Here is a 23,728-nt window from a genome sequence, read left to right on the forward strand (position 1 = left end):
AAAAAAAAAAAAATTATAATATATGCACACGTATATTCTACATTGATCCCCTTTTGACCATCTCCTCATAAACACACCAAGATATTCCAGACGCCAAACCTTTGCGTGCAATGCGTAATGATAATCCATCAAACAATCCTCGCAACCCTGCTTTCTCTTTTATTATTCTTGCCATCGCAATCCACATTTTTGTGCCATAAACTTCCGGGAACAATTGCATTCTTGTTTTGATGGCATCGAACGGATTCGTTAGCGTGACCGCCACCGTGGCTGCCAATGTTGCCGATGCGGAGTTCACGATCGCCGATTCTGACGTGGACATGAATTTTGAAGATGAAGTAGAAGACAAAGAAGAAGAAGAAAAAGAAAAAGAAGAAGAAGAAGAAGAAGAAGAAGATGATGATGATGATGTTGGTGTTATGAGTAAATGCGGCAGTCCGGTTTTGAATTGTTCATAAAAAAGCATGTACAGCCCGGCATACGGCGCGTCCCTGACGAACGTGACGCCAAACCCATAAAAAAATCCGCGGATGCCATTTTGCTGATAAACGGACCTGGCCGTATCTGCAATAGATGAATGAATGTAATTGGATGATTCGAACCTGACTTTTAACACCGTGATTGGCATCATGACCATGCCGACCGCGCCACGAGCAAACGCGCCGGAAATCAGGTTCCCCAAGCCACGAATCTGTGGCAGCACTGACGAACGAGCTCCTGCTTGTGAATGTAAAAAAGAAGAAGAAGAAGAAGAAGACTTTGAATTTTCATCGATTTTGCTAATATATGTTCGAACGGAATGTAGCGTGGTGAAATACAAGCCCGACCCGACTGATGTTCTCAGCACGCTGGGCACCGTGCCGCGCCAAAGGTTACGCAACGATCGCCATGTGCTAGTTGTGTCGTCGGCATGAATAACGTCGGCCCAAGTTGATTTCAAATTCGAACCACCTGATTGTTGAAGCCTGGTTTTAAGCAAATCCAACGGTTGTAACAAAACAGATGATGACAAGCCGCTGATGAAGCCGGCTGTCAAATGCTTGGTCTTGGATGCGGTCGCTGGAACGTTCGATGTACGAACCAAAACCTGAGTATCCGAAACCTTGCTCATTAAGTATATATAAAACTGAAAAAAAAAAATAAAAATGATTTTTTTTTACCGTCCGGGCCCAATCATGATCCTTGTAATGATGAGTTATTCTACGCTTAAACCGATCAATACAAATTTATATAATCCTCACCCCTAACCAGATGATCTTTGCTGCGTATATGTTAAAATATGTTGTTCGATAACTAGTTCAATACTTGTGAATTATAACCATTCATTAAATTCTATCAATATTCAACAACCAAGCATGAAACGAAAAACAACGCAAACTCGACCAATATTTTAGTGAGAGTAAAATAATAATAAAAAAGAAAGTTTAAAAATGAGAAAAAAAAATCGCCTTTCTGAAAACACTCTTAAGCGATAATTAAAAGATAAATAATAATGTTAAAAAAAATTTACACTTGCCAAAAATGAAACCAACAAAAACATATAAAAAAGAAATAGCTAAACAACGGAGCAAAATAATATGATTTTCTTGTTCTCATAATGGTAAAAAAAAACAAAAAAACAAGACTATGGCTATGGCTATGGCTTGATTGATTAAACAAATGCTCGGGCGACAAATACTTGAGTAGCTTTAAGCGCCTGGTACTTAACTTCAGGATCTTCATGCGTCAACAATTCCATAATCTTGGTCTTGGTACCACTCTTGTTCAAAACTCGAAGACCTTCTGGAACTTCCGTGATGATGGCACCAATATCGTTAGCGGCAACCGCAATCACGGTGTTATCCGTAGACGTGGTGATAACTTTTGCCAGTTCTTTTAACAACTTCCAATCTTCCTCTCTAAATTCTTGCGCATTCCGCTTCCAGAAATCCAAGGACTTGTGAGCTGGTGACCAACGCAGGCGGCCGGAAAGGAGTTCGTTTTTGTATTCATCAAAAGTGGACATCAAGTCATGAGCTTCTTGCAAAGTGGTCGAAACCGTAATCAAATCTGCTTCGAGTTCAGTATCGGTCCACTTGCGTTGAGCCATGCTCTTAATAATTGGCAGGCCGTTAACAACCAACAATGCATTGATATTTTGCTCAGGCGCAATCGTGATCAAGTTATAGAAAAGCGAAACGCTGACTCGAATGATCTTCTCCTTAATTGCGGTTTTAATAATGTCAAGAACAATTGGAATAATGTCACATTTTTGGTTCAATCCTTGAGCAGGTTCAGTTTCAAACGCGAGCAGCCAAAACACTACAAGACCATAATACTGTAATTGAAGACCACCTTTTCCGGATTTGAGAATATCCAAAAGTGGAGGTCCATAAACGGTAATATTCTGCCAAAACAGGGCACGCGTGGTTTTAACCGAAAGAATTGCAACGTAAGATTGTGCTGCAAGATCTTTTAAGCTGAAATCTTCCGAATTTGCAAACTTGTTACTAAATTTCAACAACTTCTCAACGACCGAAACTGATGGGCTGACCGTAGCACTAAACATGATATTGCGGTTAGCTTCCAAAACAACTATCTATAATGAAATCTTGCACGAGCACATACATTATTAGCAACAAAAGAACTTTGGCAATCAAAAGTGGAACAGTTTCATCCTCATGGTCTAATTGCTTGACAAGGATTTCACTGACATTAGCCTCGTTCAATCCACGGGCCAGGTCTTCGCTTTCTAGGACAAACTGTTAACAAAAGCTAAATCTAGACAGCTTAAAAAAAAATGCCAAATACTCGTACCAATAATAAGGTCAGCTGCAAGTACTAATGAATATTGCAAAACATCCGCTCGATCAGTTTTGGAAAAGATTGAAGTAAACGTCTTGGCGTATGGTTCCGCGCCTTGCTTAAGCGCAGTCGTCCGGCTGAACGAAGAGACCTTGTCGACGGCTTTAAGCGCACTTGCTTCTTCCTCGGTAACAATGCCTGCTCTCACGTATCCGTCCCAGGCAATTGGTCGTCCGCGAACATTATCGATGATCTCGTCGAGGTATGCGTTCGAAAACACGACGGCGGCAGGGGAAGGAACCTTGGACTAGTTAGTTTGAGATGATACACCGAGCAAATGTCTTTGGATCAAAACAATGCTATGCTACTGTATACCAATACGGCAACAAGCAGCAACCACAATGAAGCCTTTACAAGCCATATCGGTAGTCACAATTGGTTTGAAATGGCTCTTGAGTCAACCAAGACTTTGCCACAAGGCTCTTCGTTGCTTGCAATTGCAGTAATCAATTAAAAAACTAAAACATACCTCTTGCTCTGTTATCGTCTCTGTAGCCATTTGTAACTAATATATACCGACTAATAAGTGACTTTCGAGACTCTAAGCTTAGCAACCCAGTTGTAGCGGCACCAACACTTTCAGATAACGCAGGCTCGATAATATAATAGGCTCCTTCGTCTCAAAGCGGAAAGTGTTGTCAAGGGTTTATTTGTTTGTTCACAAACGGGAAATCCGCCTTTTAAGCAAACAAAAGGCCGGGTAAGTAATGCTCGCCTCCCCAGCGGTTGGATTGAGATAAATCCAAATGGCGATAGTCAGCTAGCTCTGGTAATTGCTGCGGATTTTTTTTTTTTTTAGCTGAATCGGTAATTGTTGTTCACGATGCCTTCTGCCAATCCTTTATCGAAGATCATTATTTTGGCATCGGTGCTGGCCGCAGGATTTCTGTTAATTATTCTGTCGTGCGCGCTATACAACAACTGGTTGCCACTCCTGGTTGGTAAGTCAACTGATGGTTACATTTCGATCGATTGCCTTGAGCAATTTTGCTAAGTTTGGTTTGATTTAGTTGGAGTATTTTTGATTGCACCATTACCAAATGCTCTTTGCGAGCGATATCAAAATGACGATTTTATGAGTGAAGGCAACGGGTATGGATGCAAGTAATCAATAATGTTCGGAGTACTAATGTTAATTTTAATTAAACAGGAATGCTGTCGTTGACTTTGGTCGCTACATAACTGGGTTTTTGGTGGTTACCGGATTAGCGCTTCCATTTGCCCTTGCTCATGCTCGAGTCATTGGCATTCCAGCCATGGTCATGTCTATCTTCGGAGGTATACTTGTGTACGGAACAATTATTACATTTACACTTTTTTTCCGCGAATCTGAAGAGTTTTAATCGTTTATAAAATTTAAAATAAAATTTGTGCCTTTTTTAAAATTTGAGAAGAAACTCGCCCGATATTTGTGAGATCTCATTGCACACTTCATCTTGTTTTTTTTTTTTTTTTCACATTTTACAGATAGGGTCTTGGAGTTATCTCGTTGGTTTTTTTTTTTTTTTGGTTTTTTTTATTAGGACTTTGGCAGGCATTTGGAATGTTCATTTGAGAAAAATAACATGCCGTGGTTTTGTAATTAGCTGCTCATTTTTGTCTGTGCATGCTGATTTGATGTATAGTGTATGAAATTGCATAATTCTTTACATTTTACTATCAATTGAATGTGAAAAATAAAAAAAAAATTGTAATTTCAATGGGAATTGCTTTAATCTACAAATAAAATGCTATGCAGATTTCCACACGTGCTTTGATTCGCTTACAATCAAGTCAGACACCAAGTCTGGTGCGTCCTCTATGTTTGACTGGACTGTCTGTTTCGTCCTCCTCACGACCACGTCGATCTTGCCATTTTTAAAATAACCCGTGCCAATAACAATTGAGATTGGAAATCCAACAAGTTTCGAGTCTGCAACTTTCCATCCAAAGCTTTTGTCAATTCTATCATCTATAATGGTATGGTAACCCTTATCTCTTAGTTGTTGGCTCAACTTGACTGCTACGCCATCCGCTTCTTCAGACTTTGGCTTCGTGACAATTACTACTTCTGCAGGACATACCGAAATTGGCCATGATAACCCAGAAGAATCGCTCGTGATTTCAGCAATGGCTGCCACTAATCGCGATACGCCAATACCATAACAACCCATTTCGATCGGCACCTCTTTCTGTTCTTTATTGACAACCTTGGCATCTAATGGAATTGAATATTTGGCACCAAGATAAAAAGTATGACCAATCTCAACAGCCCGAGCTTCTATTAATGTTCCATGGTCGCAATTCGAACATTTCTCATCATGCTCTGATGGCGAAACTAAAACACATGGAAATCGTAAGGTGGTAATGTTGGCGATATTGACGTTCACTGGCAAATCAGGAAGAGAGGACCGTTCTGGCACTCGTTCATCATATACTCGGATTATTCGTTGCGTCATGGTATCATCTTTATGATTCAAGAAAGTAGCGATTGGGTCTTTAACTGAAGAGTCAAATAATGGAAGCTCTGCCTTGACAAGATTGAGATTGACCTTCCGATCAGACGGATGATAGATAACGATCAGGCTTCCATCTGAAGTTAATCCATAAGTTACAGCCACGTTATCAGGGTCACCGTTGAAATCATCGGGCGGATATGACGAAGCCACTTCAACGTTTGCCATATATGAGCAAGAATCACACTTTATCAGCTTATCTTCGCCTACTGGTGTGATATAGTGATATTCATGAGACAAATCTCCGCCAATATCTCCTGAATCAGCTTCACAGATCTCATAGTGAACCCCGATTTGATCAAAAATGTTCTTGTATGCTGATCTTGCTTCCGAATATGCTTGCAAAGCATCTTTCTTGGACGAATCAAAACTATACATGTCAAACATTGTAAACTCCCTGCCGCGAAGCAAGCCACCCCTTGGTCGTTTCTCGTCTCGGTACTTCTTGCCAATTTGATACAACTTTAACGGTAAACTTTTGCCGGAAACTATATCGTTCGACACAAGCAATGTAACTTCTTCCTCGTGAGTTGGAGCAAGAAGAAAATCTGAATCACCTGAATCTTGTAGTTTATATAATTCTGTGTTGTGGGACCGGCCTGTCTTTTCCCAAGCAGTAACTGGCAAGAGACTGGGTAGGTTAACTTCGTTCCCATTTATTCTTAAAATATTAGTGTGAATAATGCTCTCAATTTTTCGTTGCACAGCTATTCCGAGTGGTAATAATGAATAAACTCCGGCCGAGGATTTGCGAATAAAACCAGCGCGGGCAAGAAGGTCTGTTGTTGATTCTAAACATAACGTTGTTAAACAACCAAGCAAAATTTCAGCAACATGTTTGGACAAAATAATTTACCATTTTGTTTTTGCTCAGCAGTTACAGACACAGAAGGGTAGAAAAGTTTAGAAAATCGTGAAGGTCCATTGAACGTCTGTTCGGCAAGTCAGTGACCTGGTTCAAAAAAAAAAAAATGAAGATTGCGGGATACTTTTATGGTACGAAGGTTCTTCAACAATATGCCAAAGTCCCTGCTTTTCTGTGCCACGGAATGTTGCAATTGACTCAACATGCGTACACAATTGAACCAGAAACTTGGTCCAATCTATTGTAATACTTTTTAATATCACCCCCAAAAAATTCGGTCGTTTTATTATCGGGTACGATGATTTCAGGGTCCGGCATCAGCTTTTGGCAGTTCTCGGAAGGAACAATCCATCGATAATGTGGCTGGTGCGTGTGGCGCAGCATGACGCGGCGCCCACATTAAATTGAGACGCGCGTTAGGTAATAATCGATAGTTCCAAGCAACCTGGTCGGCTCATGGTCGCTTCACGGATGCCTTTTAAAGTGGACTGGGTTGTTTGCTTGGAGTGGAACTTTGGAAGCCTGGCTTAAAATGTTTTCGGGCGCAATTAAATCATGTAGGTTGACGCTTTGTTTTATTTAACTGCCAGAAATTAATCGTTGGTTGCCGCAGTGTCTTCGAACATTTCATCGCATTACTCGGTCTCCCAGGAAGCTGCATTCCAGGCTGGCGCTTGGTCAGTTTATGATGCCAAAAAACGAGGCACAAATCAATTGGTATATTGCAACAAATTTTAAGCTTGCTAGTGCTCGCCACGTTTCTAATTAATTTGAAATTTTAAGGTTTCCGTGTTCACGTTCGATAAGCGCAAGATTGAATTGTTGCTATCCAGAACGTCGGCCTCATCTTCAACCAGACAAGATTTAGAAGAAATCTATGCTCGACTACGCAAGGAAGCCTCATGCTTGGCAAAATTAAGACATCCGGCTATTCTTGAAGTCGTTGAACCTGTTGAAGAAAGGAGGAAGTCGATCTCGTTTGTGACCGAACGGGTAACAGCCTGTTTGGCTTCCGTGATTGAGCGCAAGGCAGCAGGCGTGAATAATGATGACGATGTTGATGAGATTGAAATTCAAAAGGGCTTGTTGCAATTGTCTAAGGGCTTGGAATTTCTTCATTTTAGTGCTGGTATTGCTCACTTGGGTATAAACCCAAACACCGTATTCGTTAATGCCAAGGTATTGTGTATTTTATGAATAAGATCCACGCAACAAGACTGACAATTTTTTTTAGAGTGATTGGAAGATATCGGGGTTTGGATATTCTGAAGAGTCTAAGGGTGAAAACGTTACCGAATTTTTTACGCGCCAATTTGATAACCGAATCCCAAAATCTATTCAATTTGATCTTAATTATGCCGCTCCTGAACTTGTTATTGATCACATTCTCGATCCATCAAATGACATGTTTTCTGTCGGCTGTTTGATCTACGCCATATATACAACCCGGCCGCCATTAGACTCAAACGATAATCCGTTAACTTACAAAACCACAATTTCACAATCACTTCGATTGACTCGAGATTCGCGAATTCCTGCCGATTTACTTCAAGTTCTTCCGCGTTTGCTTACTCGCCGACCATCTGACCGACTGTCTTCACGTGATTTTCAAAATTCTCAATATTTTGACAATATTCTGGTCAACACTCTTCGATTTTTGGATACGTTTCCAGCAAAAACATTGATAGAAAAACAGGCTTTCATGAGAGGGTTTTCAAAAGTTTTACCCCAATTTCCAAAATCAGTCTTGCAGAAAAAAATTCTTCCCATTCTACTTGACGAACTTGATAAAGATGAATCTCTTATTGGCTCGATTTTATCCAACATTTTGGAAATTTCTAAAAACATGAGTCAGCTTTCGTTTAGTCAGCGGATCATTCCGGGACTAAAAATGATGAAAGATGTTCCCGGTGGACAATTTGTGCTAATGGAAAAAATGGACATTGTCAAATCTCGAGTTAACGGCAAAGATTTTAAAAATCATATCCTGCCACTTGTATTTTTAGCAATCAACTCACAATTGCCAGCTGTTCAGGAGAAGGCATTGACAACAATTCCCAGCATTTCAGAAAATTTGGATTTTGGGACAATCAAGAACGATTTTTTCCCGCAAGTTAGTGACGTGTTTGCAAAAACTAATAGCTTGGCAGTCAAAATTTCATCGTTGATAGCACTTCGAGGACTGGTCAATAATGGATTAGACAAGGTGAGAGCAAACATTTTTTTTTTTTTCAAAACGATTATTTTTAACAATTGCAACAGTATACTGTTTCGGAAAAGCTCATTCCTCTTTTGAAAGGAATAAAAACAAAAGAACCTGCAGTGATTATGGAAGTATTGGAAGTTTATAAAATCATTGTTTCACTAGTTGACATTGTCGTGGTTGCGAGTGGCATTATTCCGCAGTTGTGGATCTTGTCAGTTAATCCACTGTTCAAGCTAGAACAGTTTCAACAATTCACAGCTCTGATTCATGTAGCATCAACTCGGGTTGAAACAGAACAAGCCAGGAAACTCAGGGACCTGGATCCGTCGCGGGGTTCAAAGAACGCGTTTGACATTCCTGACTCGGGTGATGTTGAGGCTGACTTTGAGGCCCTGGTTCTTGGCAAGACACAGGTAAACGGGAGCAAGAACGATAGTAGCACCACGGCAAATACTGGCGCGGTGATCAATACCCGACTGGCACCAAAGGAAAATGAAGATTTTGAGTGGGGTGATACAATAGATTCAATCAACGTTGACGCCGCGTCGTCAATCAAGAGAACAACGCCTTTGGCAAGACCTAATTTAAATCCGCAACGTTCCCAGTCCAAGTCCTCTGCACAGTTTTCATGGCAGAAGAAAAATACGTCAGGCACGTCAGGCACGTCAGGCACGTCAGGCACGTCACCGCGATCACAGCGTACAAACGCCACACTATCTTCACATAATAGTTATAACAGATCTGGTAGTGTTGGGTCCGTTGATGGTAGCAGTACGAACGATTGGGCATCGACATTGCAACTACAACAGGTCAAGAAATTATCATCTAATTCGTCACAAAACAACGGCATTCAATCACCATTAAGTCCAAGCATGCCAGCCATGTTTTCATCAAACCCGTGGCAGGAATCAACAACAACAACAACGGCGGGCATAAATTCATCTTCATCATTATCTTCATCTTCATCTAGAATTCTTCCTCCACCTCCGCGTGACAACAATTCAGCTTTTGCAATCAATCAGTCGTCGTTGAGCTCGTTTGGCAATTCACTAGGCCAAGCACAATTTTCATCACATGCATCACTTTCGATGAACCAAACTGCCAAAAATGGCATGGACAAATATGCAAGTCTTTTATAGCCGAAAGCTAATCTGATTTTATGCTTGACATCATAATGCGTTTAAATTGTAAACATAGGCATGATGAGAAATATGGTGATCAATGGCGGAAACATTTTTGCGACAAATGTATAAATGTCTAATGTAAATCTCACCATAAATTTTGGGGTGCTCTAGATACGGCTAATGAAGAGGCCTTTTCTATCATGTCTAGAAAGAAAATTTTGGATGGACAATGTGATAATGTATATTCAGCTTGTTGCCGAAGTTCTACGGTTTTGAAATATAGTTACATTTTATTAACTGTTATACATGACCCTATCCCAATTAGAAAAATATAAAACATCAAAAATTTTTCACATGTTTCGGAAGCTTATGAACTTGATCATACTGGGTTTTGGCATTCGATTTTTGTTTTGGAGCAGTCCAATCTTGCTTGCGATAAAACCTCCAATTAAAAATCTTGCCGTTTTTAAAAGACGACGTGGCTTGCGTGATTTTTTGTTTTTTTTCTAGTCGTTGTCGTAAAATCTCACGTCTTTTTTTGGAAGGCTTGTTCCGTTTCGTAGGTGGTTGTTTGGATGGAATGTGGATTACCTTCCATGGCATGGCCATGCCAGGCTATATTAGTTCAGTCAAAGCCAGCTTCATAAAAAAATAAACCTCATTAACTTACCCAAGGAGTAGAAGCTTGAGCAAGCAAATCTTCACCGCTTATGGCACTAGCTTCCAATTGTCGTCGTCGTGTGGTATCGGAATCATCGACAAGGTAGTATGAATCAGGCCGTTTGTTGTCAACATTGGCAAACGTTGGAATCTCGAGCTCGTTACCACCGCCTGGTTCTTCAATCTTTATTTTCTTAGATGCGGTTGAAAACAGACTGAATTCAAACCCGTCTGTGGGTTTCAAGAACATATTGTTAGAGAAGCCGATATTTTTTTTTTTTTTTTTACTTGTATTACCTTCGCTCTCGTCATCTTGTGATTTAATTTCTTGTTGGTTCTGCTGCTGCTGCTGCTGTTGTTGTTGCTGGTGTTCTGGTTGCTTTATTTCAAACGCTAGATTAAAAGACGGTGCAGTATGTTCTAGATTTTGACGCTCTTGAGGATCATCATCGTCATGGTCGGTTTCGTTGTTAAAAATACCAGATCGCGAGACTCTATGGAATTAGCAGGATGATCATGATGGGTAACGTAAAAAAAAACCTACATTACTGAATTACTGCCAGTCGGTGGCCGGACCAGTCGAGTTGTAGCAGACATTAATTGTGAACTGAATTTAATGGTCTGGTATTCAATATCGTCGAGATGTGAAAGTTGGTCTCCGACATAAACTTTACGTCAATTTATTCCAGGGCTGTTAATTACAATTTACCGATGCTAAATTACAAGGTCATATGATGCAAAGGAAAGTGCAACAAAAGTGAAAATATATGCTTGTAAATTTTTTTTTTTAATTATTATTTGTACATGTCAGATTGCAAATCTTGCCAAAAATTCATCTTCGTGCAAAACCTGCCCATAATTTGCCGAATCTTTAGTCATGTCAATATAATCGTCAATATTCATGCATACTCGTAACTGCTTAGATTTGAATCCTTGAATCTTGGTCCATACCGGCGGTTGCGAAACATAAACAGCCTCGTTCGTGGTTTTGTCGATAGTGACCATGTGTGACCGATCCGAGGCAAAATAGCGCAGATATTGATCACCGCGAATGACTCGAAACTTTCTGCCAACAACCAGGTGACTAAAACGATCAAGTAAGTCATTAGGAAGCTGTTTGAACGTAGCTTGAGCATATGATTGAAACGGGACAAGCATGGTACGACGGAAATCGCCAGCTTGCGTTTCATTCTCTGGAGGCTGATTTACCGTGCTATCATGATCTAGCACAAACCATTGCGAAAATCCAGACTGCTTGATCAATAAAATTACATGATAGTCCCATAAAGCTAATTTATCTTCCCTTGACGATGATCGTTGCGCGTATAATGGAACTGATCGGTTCTCGGACGAAATGAAAACGACAAAAGAACGTGGTCGATCTTCAACCGGTAACAGCTCTACGCTTTTGTATATGTTTTCTTCACAGTAACTTTCAAAAAAAATAAAAACATAGTTATGTATAGATGTATTAGCTTAATATTAAAAATTTTTTTTTTCACAAAAGCAAAGTTGGTACCATGATTTATATGGCCATTTTTTCTCAGTCATTGTTGGCTCTATTGTGATGATAATGAATGTACGATATGAACCGAAAACAAATTGCACAATAGCTTAGTAATATTTGGCCCCGCTTTACACCACAGAAAAGGCACATAGATATGCTTAAACGTTTCGTTTATTTCCATCAAGAACAAAACATAAAAAAAAAACAGGTTTGATGATATGAATTAAACGTTTTCATTTGATTTATTAATGTACGATGCACATACTCTTGGGTGAAATGGAGTTGGGCATGGCCTGATTAGGGTGCACGGGCCCAAGTTTGATTACGAACAGTAGAAGACTAGCAACCGCTTGAGTGGCACCACATTAACCTATTTACAACAGACTGGTTAGATGCGTGATAAGCATTTTCAGCCTGAGTACACTGATAATTTCAGGTAGGTCTGAATAACATTATTTCAATCAAAACAGGAATTTCTTTGGTCACAACAGGTTGCAAACAAACATGTTTTTCGTAATTTGTTGTGGGGTCCGTCTTGTAGATTCAAACAATAAGAGAAAAGCAATTGACAATAGATTAGGCGTAATCTGTTTGCCATCACAAGAATACATGTCAAGTATACCGAAAGGAATCTCGAAATTTTGTCAATGACAACTGCAGCGTGATAGAACAAAGCACACCAGCGCACACTAACCAGTGGCCTTCATTCACAAGTCCAACGTCAACGACTGCCATAGATGCACATGGCAGGACGCTCATGTTGACTGCACACTGGGCCATCTAGCTCTATAATAATATCCTGGCGGCCGCAGCGGGGTGTGACTAACAAAAAACCGTCAGGATGGATGTCAAGGATTGATTTTACTTCTTTTAATAAAAAAGTCAAGCCAAGACTAGCTAGGATAGGTATTGGTTGCAGTTTATCGATATTGCTTTGTTGGGCTTTCGCGCAATATGCAGGACCAATTTAATTAATCAGGGTATATAATATTTGCAGCGACTGTCACGCGTTGTCAGTCACGTTGTGTATTTAGGGAAATAAGCGGCCAGTAGAAACACAGGATATATAATATTTGAGCTAAGCGGACAACCGAACTCGGGTTCGTTGCGTTGCAGAGAACTAATATTAGTTGGCAAGTGTTGGAGTCGCAGCGCTGGCTTCCGTTTTTTCACTTGATTGCAAACTGATCAACATTCAGAGGACTCTACAATATTGCATGACGAGCTACTAAACTGTATATACGTATATATGCGTATTGCAATTTCAATCTGAATAATCCAGCGAATGAGCAGCGCTCGCTTTGCTTACGTATGCATCACAAAGGTCTGGAATCAATCTTATCTGATTCGGATCATCTTTGCAAGCGCAGGGGCTCGTGGAATACGGATGAGAGCCCTTGCCCAATATTACGAGGCCACCGCCGCCACCACACAGTGCAAGCCAGGCAAAACCAAGGAACGAATGCAGCGAGAATCAGAACAAAAAAAAGCGCTTTGGTTGTCGCCTATGCCGTCTTTGTCGTCTTTGTCGTGTCTCTCGTCTCTGTACAAACCGCCAAACACATTGCCATCAAATTTTCTCTCGACTGCGCGATGATTTGATTAGATTGCGTGCGATAAGCCCGTGCTTATTTCAAATTCCGCCCTGGAAGAGGGCCTAGAAGCCCCCGGGTCCCCGGTTCACAGCCGCACCACGTGCAAATCTGATACGAACTCGAGGTGACGCAGGGTAACATCGTCACGTAACGATTTACTACTTCTTATTACTGGTCGTCGCTCTCTTTTTTTTCCCCCCCCCTCCTGCTCTTGTCGTTCTTTTTTTTGCAATTCAGCATATCCTGTTTGTTTGCAATGGCTCTCGAAGGACGCGAGTTTTCGCGCGTGTTCGTGCCGACGTACAATGCCGTTATTGGTTTCATCTTCCTTGTCGCTACTGCGTCTTACTTCTACAAGTTGCATTACTTGAAGCCTGTCGGTGGTGAAAAGCGTCCCCTGCTTGGGGGTCAGGCCATTAAGCCTGCAACAGGTGCGCTCTTGGCTTACAGGAAAGCCAGATCCGTGCTTCTTTACCAACCCAAGGGTCGCTATCTTGAGTCGGTTGGAACCACGCTCGTGGTTGCGAGCTACCTTGGCTTGAACGCCTTCTACACTTTTTACCGTATGCACATTCAATGTAATTTTTCATGGTCTATCATGTAATGCTAATAATTACTCTGGGCTTATCAGGCTCGACTGAATCCGCCCGTGTTCTTGGAAACAGGTTTGGCCTGGTCTCTGTGGTGAATCTTCCCATCATGTTTTTGTTGGGTTCCAAAACTGGTCTTTTGGTTCAGTGGACTGGCTGGTCTCATGAAGGCTACAATATTCTCCACCGCCACGCTGGCCGGGTCGTATGCTTGACCGCCATCGGCCACGTCATTGCATACTCCATCAACGGTCGCTCGCTTCGTGATCAGGTCATGCGTTCTTCCAGAATCGGCGTCGGAGGTGGCCTAGTTGTTTTGTTTTTCATCATCATCTTCATCACGTCGTTTGCACCCGTTCGCAACAAGCTGTACGAAATTTTTTTGTACGCCCATGTTTGGTTTTTGGTTGCCGCCATCGTGCTCTTGTTTTTCCACTACCCGCGAGTTCGCCCATACTGCGCTGCTTCCGCGGTCATTTTCCTTTGGGACAGGATTAACCGTTTCAAGAATTCGCACCACGTTTCAGCATCCGCGTCTATTCTTTCTGGCAACACGGTCAAGTTGTCGCTTAACGTTAACTCGACCTTCCGTGAGATTCATTGGCAAACCGGCCAGTATGTTTACGTCACGATTTCCAAGCTTGCCCCGTTCCAGGCCCACCCGTTCACGATCGCGTCTCCACCAAACCCTAACAGTTTGGATTTGATTATTCGTGCCCGCAAGGGATTTTCCAAGACCTTGTTCCTTGCCGATGAGCAAGAGCACAAGGTTACGTTCCATGGACCTTATGGTTCGCCACCCCAGTATGATGGCTGCTCCAAGGTTATCCTGCTGGCTGGCGGCGCCGGAGTTTCATACACTTACCCTGAAGCTATCGAACTTACCCGCAACCATCCTGGATTGGAAATTGATTTCTTGTGGGTTGTCCCGCAACGTGATTTTTCAACCTGGGTTGACCTTGACGATAAGTATAATGTTGACTTTAAGCTCTGGGTAACTGCCGAGCAAGGACGTCCGGATATTAAGAAGTACGTTAAGGATTCAGTTGAAGCTGCTCAGGGAGCCAAGGTCGCGGTCGGCGTGTGTGGCCCGTCCTTGCTCGTGTTGAACTCTCGCAATGCTTGTTCTGAACTTTTATGGAACGGTGTTGATGTTGAATTTTATTCTGAAAACTTTGGCTGGTAAAAAATTAAAAACGATATACAAACATTCCCAATTTTTCTTTTCTTTTTTGTTTTTTTAAAGATTCAACAATATGAAGAAGAAAAATAATTAATATACACATTCGTTTTTGAGAGATAATTTTCTTTTATTTTATTTTTTTTAAATTATTACTATTATTATTACTTTCAGCATATATATATATATATATTTGCATCACGAGTATGATGCCTTTTTTTTTTTCTTCTTACGGCACGTACTTACTTGATAGATGTTGGTTTGGTGAAATTTTTTTTTTTTTTTTCCAAAAAAAACAAAAATAAAAATAAATTTTAAAATTTTCTTTTTTTTTTTTTTTTTTTGAGTTTGTAAGATTTTGGGACAAAATTGGATAAAAAAATTTTAAAGTTACCGTACATTCCCGAATACGAGCAGGGCGGTTCGCATGTTTTGTAACTATAAGTACCCCCGATATTTTATAAATATTTCAATTATTTTTATTAACCCAAAAATAAAAATGTCAAAAGCAAAAAAAAAAATTAAAAAGAAAATTTTTACTTCTATAAACTCATATATATATATATACCGTTTCATAATAATATTAATATTAATAATAATAATAAATTTTCTAATGAGCAAATCTAAAATCCAACCGACGTGAACCTTGATCGGTCGTGGTCAACAGGTACGTTTCCCGTTCTTGCGCGGTCAACGCGTTCCATACCGCATCCCGCCGCTTGTTTCTCCAAATATAATAAAACTTCACCCCGCCGTATACAAACAAGTTAAGCACGGCAATGCCAATCAAGACCGAATTTCCGCGATGGTACAACGGCTTATCATCAGCCCGGTACACGTATGACGCAATGATGCCGGATAACTGGCAAAACATGTTGTACAATGCCGATGACACGGTGCGCGTGCGCACCGAGTTGGAATTGCGCGACGTCCATCCGACTTGGATCGCGTGCGTGGACGGGTACGACAACAGCAACGTCGTGACCACGTATTTGGACCAGCGGCTGGATTTGGCACCAAATACCCTGAGCGGGATCAGGCATACCAAGATCCATACCTGGGCTGACATGCCGCATAATGATCGTTCATCAAACCGGGCCGAGATGTAAGTGATGGCGAGCAAAAAAATGAGATGCAAAAATTGCTTGGGCAAGACCATGAGCGTGGTTTCGAACGTGGTGAAGCCGATCGATCGCAAGGTCAAGGTCAGGTACGTGTCGACCGGGGACGACGGCAACCCCCATACCAGGCCGATAATGTAGATCGGCCATAGGTCGACATCGGTCAGCGATTTCCAAAGCATGTTCCAGTTTAACGGCTGACGGTTGTGCATGCCACCTTTGGATGGATCGTCACGTAATACTCGGTTAACAATGATGGTCTCTTCGCGAGGCGTGAACCATCCGTCCTTGCCCCTGAACCAAGACGCCGTCTTGGTCGGCGCCGGTGGCATAACCAAGAATGACCATAACCCGATAACCGCAGTGATGGCACCTTCAATCAAGAAAAGCCATCGCCAGCCTTCCTTGCCCTGCACGCCACGCATGTGCAGAATGCCGAACCCCATGAACGCGGCAATGATTTCCGAAATCGTAAGCGCAGCCCAGAAATACGCCAACCGGACCGGCAATTCGATGGCAGTGTAAAAATAAGACAAGTACAAGCAAACATCAGCAATAAATCCACCTTCGAGCGCACCTAATAACGCACGGGTAACGTAAAAAGATCCCTTGCTGTTAAGCCAAAATTGGGATAACGCAACCATGGACCAGGAAAACATTTGAATCGGGATCCACCTGTCAGGCCCTAATTTTTTGGAAACAAGTTGTGAAGGTAATTCGGAAACTAGAAAGAAAACTTTGAAAATGGTATTGCCATTGTTATAAATGTTTGTGTTGAATCCCAAGTCATCAAGCATGTTATCAGCCACTGCTTGAGAGATGTTGCCTCTGTCAAGTTGCAAGGACATGAACATGACTGCACACCACGACATGATTCTAAAATCAATCTTTCGAATCAAAGCCTAATGAGAAACAAAAACTCAAGTTAGTATACATGATTGATTCAAAAAAAAATAAAAAAAATTTGTTCGTACCACTTCTTCACGCCACGTCCATCTAGCCAACGGGTCAATGCGGTGCAAGTTTTCATATTGGGGAGAAGGTTGGAAATGTTTTGCTTTTTCAGGATCATCATACACGGAAGGTTGAGTGGCAACTTCATCCAAATTGACACCCTTGGGACCACCAAAATTCCAAAAATAATATCGAACTGGTGGATGAGCTGCCAACGCGGGCCAATCATCTGGAATGTTTAACTCTGAATATGACGGAAGTTCATCCGGATTGGCCTCCACGGTCTTGGCCGATTCCGAGATTGACTTGGTGGCACTGCTCTTTTCGACAAGATCATCATGACCACCACTACCACCAGACGACGTGATGGTTTTAGACAAATTTAGGCCGGCTTGATTTTTGTCAATCACGACCGAGTCAACCGAAACTGACTGGGATTCTTTCTCATCAATAAATCGAGTCATGATGACGACCAATGAAACCAAAGTTTGGCAAACGCTTTATGTTTTTCGTTGAGTTTGAAAGATATATGTTGCAACATGGTGGGTCAAGTCCAGGTATTTAAATATTTGATAATTTCATGAAGGAAAAAGAAAATACGTAGACCACTTGCACCATACTTTCTGCCAAGTATCAGCGCAGGTATATAGATGTACTGTTAATTCTGTACATGCAAAGGTATCGATTGTCCACGTATAGTGTACACAAGCTCATTTTGCGTTTCACTGCACCTGTCCAAGACTTGAAAGCCTTGCCTGGTTTTTCACACCTCCCTGGTACTAACTAACCAGTACAGAGTTGGAAGCAGCGAGAGCTTGGCAAAGCACGCAAGACTGCCACCAAAGCAGGCCAATTTTTTTGCTGGCTCGTTCTTTGTTGCCAAAATCTCGTTAGTCACTTCATGCAGTCTTCTGTATCATAATTTTATATAAGTCACTTGCAAAGCATCATAATTCAATTTTTGCATTGGCCTTGTCGATATTTGAGCTTGCCTCCGGTCTTCAAATGCTATTGTTGGTCCAAATAGAACAAAAAAAAAAACAAAGTTTCCCTTGGGGCTTTTCGGCATATGCAACAAAATGAAAAGGTACAACGGTACCAAAAGCGAAAGGCCGATGGTGTCATTTTGGCAAAGCTCACGGCCCACTCTCCACAAAACCTTACACGTTCGTTTGCCTTGTCTTTTTTTTCTTTACCACATGAGAGATGAGGTTGTGCGGCGTATGTGATTCCAGGTACAGGCTCGAGTACAACGGTATTGTGCTGAATCTAATATCGTAACCGGCACTGGATACTTTGATGCGTCATCTGTGTCATTTTTAAAAAAAATATATATACAAAATATCAGACTATATAGCAAATTATACACACGCAACACTAAACACTACGAACACAAACAATATTACTTCAACACCATAAATTTAATCAATAATTTATTTTTTTTTTCCATCTCAGTCAGGTTTTATCAATACTTGCCAATAATTCGTATTGACAAATTTGTCTTGACATGCCGGATCAGTTCAGGCCATAGCAGCACGCAGTATATACATGTTTGATTCTCGGCATTTGGGCTTGTGTTTTTTAAGTTTATTACGGCCGGAGCACCGACATGTGCATTTTAACGCGTATATTGTTTATATAGATATGGTTACAGTATATTATGATGTACAAGGCCGTTTGAGAAGAAGGTGCGCTTTCTTGCAAAACCTTACATTAAAGAATCATCGTGCACGGACGAATTGCACCATCTGGTGGCGCTCGCAAGTCATCATCCATTTGCACCATAGTAAGTACCTCCATGCATAGTTAAAAACAAAAAAAGAAACCTGTACCACCCCTCAATTGCATTATCTATACCTGTACTGGTATATATTTCTTATTGCTAGAAAGACCCTTGGCTTTTAGCGAAGTTTACAAAAATTGTTATCTGTTTAAGCCGCACGGACCCACACTGATGATACTTTAGCGAAGCATTTTGTACATTGTTCATGTTTGAATATAAAAGCATGTGTTGATATTCTTTCTAATGACTTCCTTCAACTGATAAAATTAAATGTAACATTTGATATGCATGTTAAGATTCCATTTACGATACCTGTCTCTGCACCTCACAGAGTCAACCTAAGAATAAAAAAGTTGTGCTTGCCCAGTGATTCATGCTTGCGTTACGATTTCTGGGCATAAATTCCATCATTCAATCCATGCTTCGATGAGATGTATATAGGTATATCCTCTATTATTAATAGTTATCTATAAAATTAAACATTATTCAATACATCAAAAATTTGTACCAAATTTTTATTTTTTTTATTTTGGGTTTTAGTGCCCGGCCTGTAATGATCGAATGCCAGTTTCGACCAATTTCCAATATACCGGGGTTGATCGTTTGCGAAATTGCTTGCCATATTTGATAAAAACCAAAAACGAAGAAAAAAGTGCGATGCAGATGCATGCCATCTCAATAAACCCGTTTTGATAACCAGCCCTGTCCAACCACGGCGTGACCGCGTAGCCATAACCAAACGCGATCGTGCATCGCAAAATGTTAATGCTCATCATGCTCTCACCCGCCAATTCCTTGTAACAATCAATCGTGTAACCAATAACCACGCTGCCGGCAGCTGACAAGGTAAATCCCAACATGGCCATGCCGACGGCCAAGCCGAACCAATGCACGCCATGAACAGCGCCGACTCCCCAAAGGATCATACCGGCCGGCGGAATCACGCACAGCAATGTGGCCGACCATAACCTGAACTCGGCCTCACGCCAGCCGCCGTTGCGCTTGGCCAGCCAGATGCAGAGGCGGTCGGAGACTTCTCCGGCCCATAACGCACCAGCAGCTGTACCTATCGTCGGTGCAATGTAAAACAAGCCGACGATTGAAGATTTAAATCCATAAGGCGGTGTCGACAATATGACCGACGCGGTCGCGTTCATGGAACTGAACGCGCACACGGCCACGCCTTGGTAACAACCGGCCCAGAGCACGATCGGCAACTTGTACGCGATCAAGAACGGGCGGTACATGATTTTGAAAAACTCGTTAGGCTTATCCGGAATGATGCGCCATAATGCTAATGATTGCAAATACGTGGGTTTCGTGAATGACTGGCTTTGCACTTGCTCTTGCACTTGCTCGAGTTCTGGTTCAGCAACGGCAGCACCTGTGATTTCCGTGTTGCCAAGCTTTTCCGAACCAGCATCCGGAGTTTCGATATCGTACGAGCTGGGATCAACCGCAGCTTCGTAAGTGGTCTCACGGTAATACATTGTCTCTTCCATAAAGAAAAAGCAAACCACGAACGCGATCGCACTAAGAATCGCGCACCAGTACATGACCCATTCCCAGCTTTGTCCCTGGTTAATAAATCCGTTACATAACGGGGCCAGGTATGCGCCGCCGGAAAGGGCCAGCAAGTAAATGCCGATCTGTCTGCCACGTTGATGATTGAAATATAAATCCGTCACCGTGATCTCAGGTTGGCATTCAATCGGGGCGCCGACCAGGCCGAGCAGGATACGTTGCACGACCCAGGTTGCGTAACTGGTGGAATAAGCTGTCCACACGGACACGGCTGCAGTGAACGCGAGTGAGAGCAGGTACATGCCTCTGCGACCAAAAGTCAGACCCATTGGCTGCCATATAAGACAACCCCATCCGAAAAACAAAAGCATCGTGCCCGTACCGCTGTTGAGTTGAGCCACGGTCAGGCCAGTAGCATCAGATAAGTTAAGCAAGATTGAATAAACCGCAGCACTACTCCAACCAACCACAAACGTGTAACTATATTAAGAAAAAAAGTTAGATTAAAACCAAACAAAAAAAAAATCTATTTGCAAAAGTCAACGTACAAATGACTTAGGCCCATGGTTTTCCATTTCCGCCATGTCGACCAATTCAATGGATCTTCAGGGTCATCTGAAGGTGCCGGAATTAAAACAAGATCATTTTGTTTCTTTTGGTTATGTGATCCATCAAGGTCAACTAAGAAAACCGTGCCTGGGATTGCGGTCTCGTCAATCTTTGGTTTCGTAGCGCTCACCATCTCACAAAAATTATGAACCAAACAAATTTCTTTTCAATGTGTATATTCTAACTCTGGCCTTTTTTTTTTTTTTTTCTTTTGGCTCTTTGATGTGTTTACAATTGCAGCATATACAATGAAAACAACATGAACCACGACATTTCAAGAATTTTTTCTTGTTATATTGCACTACCAAACACGTACCTATATAATAGCGTTTTCCAATTTTTTTTTTGTTTGCGGGATGGCCGAATAAATCAATATATTTCCTATTTAAGGTTCCACTAAACCATTTTGAAAAAAAAAACGACATGGCCGGCCGGGTATTGCCCGTTCTGACTGGGCTTTCAAGTAGACGCAGCGCAGTGTAAGTTTATATTCACAGGATACGTAATCTGGAGATGGCGATAAAATATTCCCATATATTATATTATATTTTATACAAGTACTACTGCTAGGCGATGAATTGGTGGTGGCGTTGATCGATAAAAAAAAGGCGACAGGCGTGGATGGAGATGGCGTTTATTTGCATGTGGCATGTGGTGGCTTACGTTGTAATTTATATATGCACTTGGTACAACAAAACGTTCCGGTCACGGCACATGCTATGTATAATAATTTTTTGATGTTTGGTGTTCATGATTCATGAAGCTACCAAGAATTACCATACCATTTATGTATAAGTACACGCTATGTATAGCGGAACAGGATTGGCAGAGATTTGAAGCAATTTACATAAGCACCAATGTAAGGGAAGGCTAGGGTATAACCTTAACCAACGCAGAGGTGACAGCCGAATGGATCAACCTTCCCCATACAACCGAATAAATTAAATCACTTGTTGCCCCCTTTATCACATTCTCAAGCAATTTTAAACAATGTCTGATACATGTAAGTGTTGAAAGTTTGTAAAAAGGGGGGAATATGTTAAATTTGCAATTTTTTTTTTAGTCAAGTACCCGTGCGTATCACTTCATCAAGTCCCGCAAGGCGGGAAGCGCATCCTGTCGTTCAGTCAGGCCAGGCGAGAGTTTGAAATCGGCAGGTCGTCCAGCAGACTTTCAAGCACAGCAAATAATCGGCAAGAAACCTCACGCAATGCTTACTTTGATGCGCCCAATATTTCTCGCCACCATGCGGTGCTGAGATTTGGCAAGGATAAAAATCGGTTTAATGATGATAGTGATGGTGATAGTGATGGTGACGAGAGTGACAGTGATGAAGATAGTGATTATTATGATGACGACGTCACAAACGGAGTGGTAACAATTATGGATTGCAGCTCGTTGCATGGAACTTTTTTGAACGGCGTCAAGTTGTTGCCGTCAATATCCTACGTGTTGGCGGACGGCGATAAAATCGAGCTTGCTGAAAAAATCAAATTTAATAAGGAGATTATTAAGCCCACTGTGTTGGTGGCCAGTATTTCGTATCCGGAAAATCAACATGACAAACAAGAGGATCAGGACGAGCAGGAGGAGAAGACTTCTACAAGCCAGACGCCGATGCCGGATGCTGAGCATGATCATGAAAAAGAAGACGATGATGATGTGGAAGTAACGATTCTACGGGAAAAAATTATTAATATTAATGATGATAACGACGACGACGTGCATGAAGACGTTGAAGACGAAGACATTGATGCTACGCAAGGTCGTGTCGAGATCACACATGATGATCACGACGTGCACGACACGGCTGACGTCACTGGCGGACAGCAAGATCATGTTGAAATTGATGCACATGATGCTGACGGTGATGACGGTGATGACGACGACAACGAGGAAAAGGTAGATAAAGCTGATTATTTGATTAAAGAGCAAGCATTCCCCGGCACGAAGCAAAAGTTGGACGACGAAGAAGAAGAAAAGCGAGAAAAACAAGAAGAACAGAAAGAACAATATGAAGAAGAAAAAGAAAAAGATGCTGGACAGCCTAAGTTTTCTTTTGATGAAGACGAGGTGGAAAATGCGATGGGCGCAGCTGAATTTTTCATTCAGGAGCAAGTATTATTGCGCGGCACGAAGCGAAAGTTCAAGTTTGAAGATGATGATGATAAAGATGAAAAAGAAGAAAAGGAAAAAGAAGAGAAAGATGCTGCACGACCAAAGTTTTCGTTTGGTCAATTAAAGCGTCGCCGGGTTACGCCAATCGCTTCGCCGCCTCCGTCGCCGCTGTTGCTGTCGTCATCGCCGTCGTCATCGTCGTCGTCGTCGTCCGTGGCCAAATACATTGCTGCCACGGCCGCTGGCGTGATAATTGGTTCCGTCGGTACGTTTGCGGCGTTGTTATCATCAGCTGCAGATAACATTGGCAACTAAAGAATATGTATTACGGTATTGGCTTTGCGTTGGATTTTTTTTTTTTTTGATTTTTTTTGGGACGTGAAATATTAAATGAGGTTGGAAAGTATTCATTTTTTTTTTTTGTTGGGAGAAAGGTGGGGTTAATGAAATGGGTGTCAATTGGAGTTTTTTTGCTTTTGCTTTTGCTGTTGCGTGTACTGTGGAACGAATATATTTGAAATTGTTATGTTCAGTGAGTGGCAATTATAATACC

General features: G+C 41.6%; 11 protein-coding genes across 11 annotated transcripts; 4 read left to right on the top strand and 7 right to left on the bottom strand.

The window, feature by feature from the left end:
* Nucleotides 1-37: 37 nt before the first annotated feature.
* On the bottom strand, nucleotides 38-1,303 carry V1514DRAFT_310213 (Mitochondrial glycine transporter; the record flags this gene model as incomplete). Its single annotated transcript, XM_066925763.1, has 2 exons — nucleotides 1,242-1,303; nucleotides 38-1,181 (listed from the first exon to the last, which is right to left on the bottom strand). Exon 2 carries the CDS (start codon nucleotides 1,109-1,111, stop codon nucleotides 38-40), a length of 1,074 nt encoding a protein of 357 aa, XP_066781905.1. The 5' UTR covers nucleotides 1,112-1,181; nucleotides 1,242-1,303.
* Nucleotides 1,304-3,435, bottom strand: V1514DRAFT_335199 (armadillo-type protein). Its single transcript, XM_066928346.1, has 4 exons — nucleotides 3,314-3,435; nucleotides 2,797-3,085; nucleotides 2,608-2,731; nucleotides 1,304-2,540 (listed from the first exon to the last, which is right to left on the bottom strand). The coding sequence occupies exons 1-4, from the start codon at nucleotides 3,341-3,343 to the stop codon at nucleotides 1,652-1,654; spliced, it is 1,332 nt and encodes a 443-aa protein (XP_066781906.1). The 5' UTR covers nucleotides 3,344-3,435; the 3' UTR covers nucleotides 1,304-1,651.
* A 177-nt stretch (nucleotides 3,436-3,612) lies between these two features.
* V1514DRAFT_335200 (vacuolar protein sorting 55) lies at nucleotides 3,613-4,595 on the top strand. The gene is made up of 3 exons (XM_066928347.1): nucleotides 3,613-3,785; nucleotides 3,855-3,936; nucleotides 3,995-4,595. The coding sequence occupies exons 1-3, from the start codon at nucleotides 3,668-3,670 to the stop codon at nucleotides 4,185-4,187; spliced, it is 393 nt and encodes a 130-aa protein (XP_066781907.1). The 5' UTR covers nucleotides 3,613-3,667; the 3' UTR covers nucleotides 4,188-4,595.
* Nucleotides 4,502-6,556, bottom strand: V1514DRAFT_369120 (uncharacterized protein). Its single transcript, XM_066929933.1, has 3 exons — nucleotides 6,329-6,556; nucleotides 6,196-6,271; nucleotides 4,502-6,130 (listed from the first exon to the last, which is right to left on the bottom strand). Exons 1-3 carry the CDS (start codon nucleotides 6,407-6,409, stop codon nucleotides 4,575-4,577), a joined length of 1,713 nt encoding a protein of 570 aa, XP_066781908.1. The 5' UTR covers nucleotides 6,410-6,556; the 3' UTR covers nucleotides 4,502-4,574.
* Nucleotides 6,557-6,600: 44 nt separating this feature from the next.
* V1514DRAFT_335205 (kinase-like domain-containing protein) lies at nucleotides 6,601-9,880 on the top strand. The gene is made up of 5 exons (XM_066928348.1): nucleotides 6,601-6,761; nucleotides 6,818-6,921; nucleotides 6,988-7,383; nucleotides 7,439-8,410; nucleotides 8,467-9,880. Exons 1-5 carry the CDS (start codon nucleotides 6,737-6,739, stop codon nucleotides 9,547-9,549), a joined length of 2,580 nt encoding a protein of 859 aa, XP_066781909.1. The 5' UTR covers nucleotides 6,601-6,736; the 3' UTR covers nucleotides 9,550-9,880.
* Nucleotides 9,874-10,444, bottom strand: V1514DRAFT_348528 (uncharacterized protein; the record flags this gene model as incomplete). Its single annotated transcript, XM_066929339.1, has 2 exons — nucleotides 9,874-10,149; nucleotides 10,205-10,444. 2 exons carry the CDS (start codon nucleotides 10,442-10,444, stop codon nucleotides 9,874-9,876), a joined length of 516 nt encoding a protein of 171 aa, XP_066781910.1.
* A 457-nt stretch (nucleotides 10,445-10,901) lies between these two features.
* On the bottom strand, nucleotides 10,902-11,960 carry V1514DRAFT_310227 (N-terminal glutamine amidase-domain-containing protein). The gene is made up of 2 exons (XM_066925764.1): nucleotides 11,714-11,960; nucleotides 10,902-11,626 (listed from the first exon to the last, which is right to left on the bottom strand). Exons 1-2 carry the CDS (start codon nucleotides 11,743-11,745, stop codon nucleotides 11,002-11,004), a joined length of 657 nt encoding a protein of 218 aa, XP_066781911.1. The 5' UTR covers nucleotides 11,746-11,960; the 3' UTR covers nucleotides 10,902-11,001.
* A 2,034-nt stretch (nucleotides 11,961-13,994) lies between these two features.
* Nucleotides 13,995-15,389, top strand: V1514DRAFT_335215 (FAD-binding domain-containing protein; the record flags this gene model as incomplete). Its single annotated transcript, XM_066928349.1, has 1 exon — nucleotides 13,995-15,389. A coding segment is annotated over one exon (1,078 nt), but the record flags the coding sequence as incomplete, so codon positions are not given.
* Nucleotides 15,390-15,552: 163 nt separating this feature from the next.
* V1514DRAFT_335216 (major facilitator superfamily domain-containing protein) lies at nucleotides 15,553-16,817 on the bottom strand. The gene has a single exon (XM_066928350.1). It carries the CDS (start codon nucleotides 16,631-16,633, stop codon nucleotides 15,677-15,679), a length of 957 nt encoding a protein of 318 aa, XP_066781913.1. The 5' UTR covers nucleotides 16,634-16,817; the 3' UTR covers nucleotides 15,553-15,676.
* A 2,643-nt stretch (nucleotides 16,818-19,460) lies between these two features.
* Nucleotides 19,461-21,190, bottom strand: V1514DRAFT_284016 (MFS general substrate transporter; the record flags this gene model as incomplete). Its single annotated transcript, XM_066925137.1, has 2 exons — nucleotides 19,461-20,928; nucleotides 20,997-21,190. 2 exons carry the CDS (start codon nucleotides 21,188-21,190, stop codon nucleotides 19,461-19,463), a joined length of 1,662 nt encoding a protein of 553 aa, XP_066781914.1.
* Nucleotides 21,191-21,933: 743 nt separating this feature from the next.
* Nucleotides 21,934-23,728, top strand: V1514DRAFT_335224 (uncharacterized protein). The gene is made up of 2 exons (XM_066928351.1): nucleotides 21,934-22,060; nucleotides 22,121-23,728. Exons 1-2 carry the CDS (start codon nucleotides 22,048-22,050, stop codon nucleotides 23,488-23,490), a joined length of 1,383 nt encoding a protein of 460 aa, XP_066781915.1. The 5' UTR covers nucleotides 21,934-22,047; the 3' UTR covers nucleotides 23,491-23,728.

This window comes from Lipomyces japonicus (assembly GCF_038497905.1).
Source record: "Lipomyces japonicus strain CBS 7319 unplaced genomic scaffold V1514scaffold_38, whole genome shotgun sequence".
In the NCBI taxonomy this organism is placed as follows: Eukaryota; Fungi; Ascomycota; class Lipomycetes; order Lipomycetales; family Lipomycetaceae; genus Lipomyces; species Lipomyces japonicus.

Coding starts and splice junctions, on each gene's coding strand:
- V1514DRAFT_335200 (XM_066928347.1), top strand. CDS start 3,668: ATGCCTTCTGCCAATCCTTTATCGAAGATCATTATTTTGGCATCGGTG. Junction 3,786..3,854: donor CTGGTTGCCACTCCTGGTTG/GTAAGTCAACTG, acceptor GGTTTGATTTAG/TTGGAGTATTTTTGATTGCA. Junction 3,937..3,994: donor TTTATGAGTGAAGGCAACGG/GTATGGATGCAA, acceptor TTAATTAAACAG/GAATGCTGTCGTTGACTTTG.
- V1514DRAFT_369120 (XM_066929933.1), bottom strand. CDS start 6,409: ATGTTGAGTCAATTGCAACATTCCGTGGCACAGAAAAGCAGGGACTTT. Junction 6,272..6,328: donor AGAACCTTCGTACCATAAAA/GTATCCCGCAAT, acceptor CTTGCCGAACAG/ACGTTCAATGGACCTTCACG. Junction 6,131..6,195: donor TGCTGAGCAAAAACAAAATG/GTAAATTATTTT, acceptor CGTTATGTTTAG/AATCAACAACAGACCTTCTT.
- V1514DRAFT_335216 (XM_066928350.1), bottom strand. CDS start 16,633: ATGGGGTTCGGCATTCTGCACATGCGTGGCGTGCAGGGCAAGGAAGGC.
- V1514DRAFT_335205 (XM_066928348.1), top strand. CDS start 6,737: ATGTTTTCGGGCGCAATTAAATCAT. Junction 6,762..6,817: donor TTCGGGCGCAATTAAATCAT/GTAGGTTGACGC, acceptor TGGTTGCCGCAG/TGTCTTCGAACATTTCATCG. Junction 7,384..7,438: donor CCGTATTCGTTAATGCCAAG/GTATTGTGTATT, acceptor AATTTTTTTTAG/AGTGATTGGAAGATATCGGG.
- V1514DRAFT_335199 (XM_066928346.1), bottom strand. CDS start 3,343: ATGGCTACAGAGACGATAACAGAGCAAGAG. Junction 3,086..3,313: donor AGACGATAACAGAGCAAGAG/GTATGTTTTAGT, acceptor AACTAGTCCAAG/GTTCCTTCCCCTGCCGCCGT. Junction 2,732..2,796: donor TGCAGCTGACCTTATTATTG/GTACGAGTATTT, acceptor AGTTTGTCCTAG/AAAGCGAAGACCTGGCCCGT.
- V1514DRAFT_310227 (XM_066925764.1), bottom strand. CDS start 11,745: ATGACTGAGAAAAAATGGCCATATAAATCATG. Junction 11,627..11,713: donor AAATGGCCATATAAATCATG/GTACCAACTTTG, acceptor TTTTTTTGAAAG/TTACTGTGAAGAAAACATAT.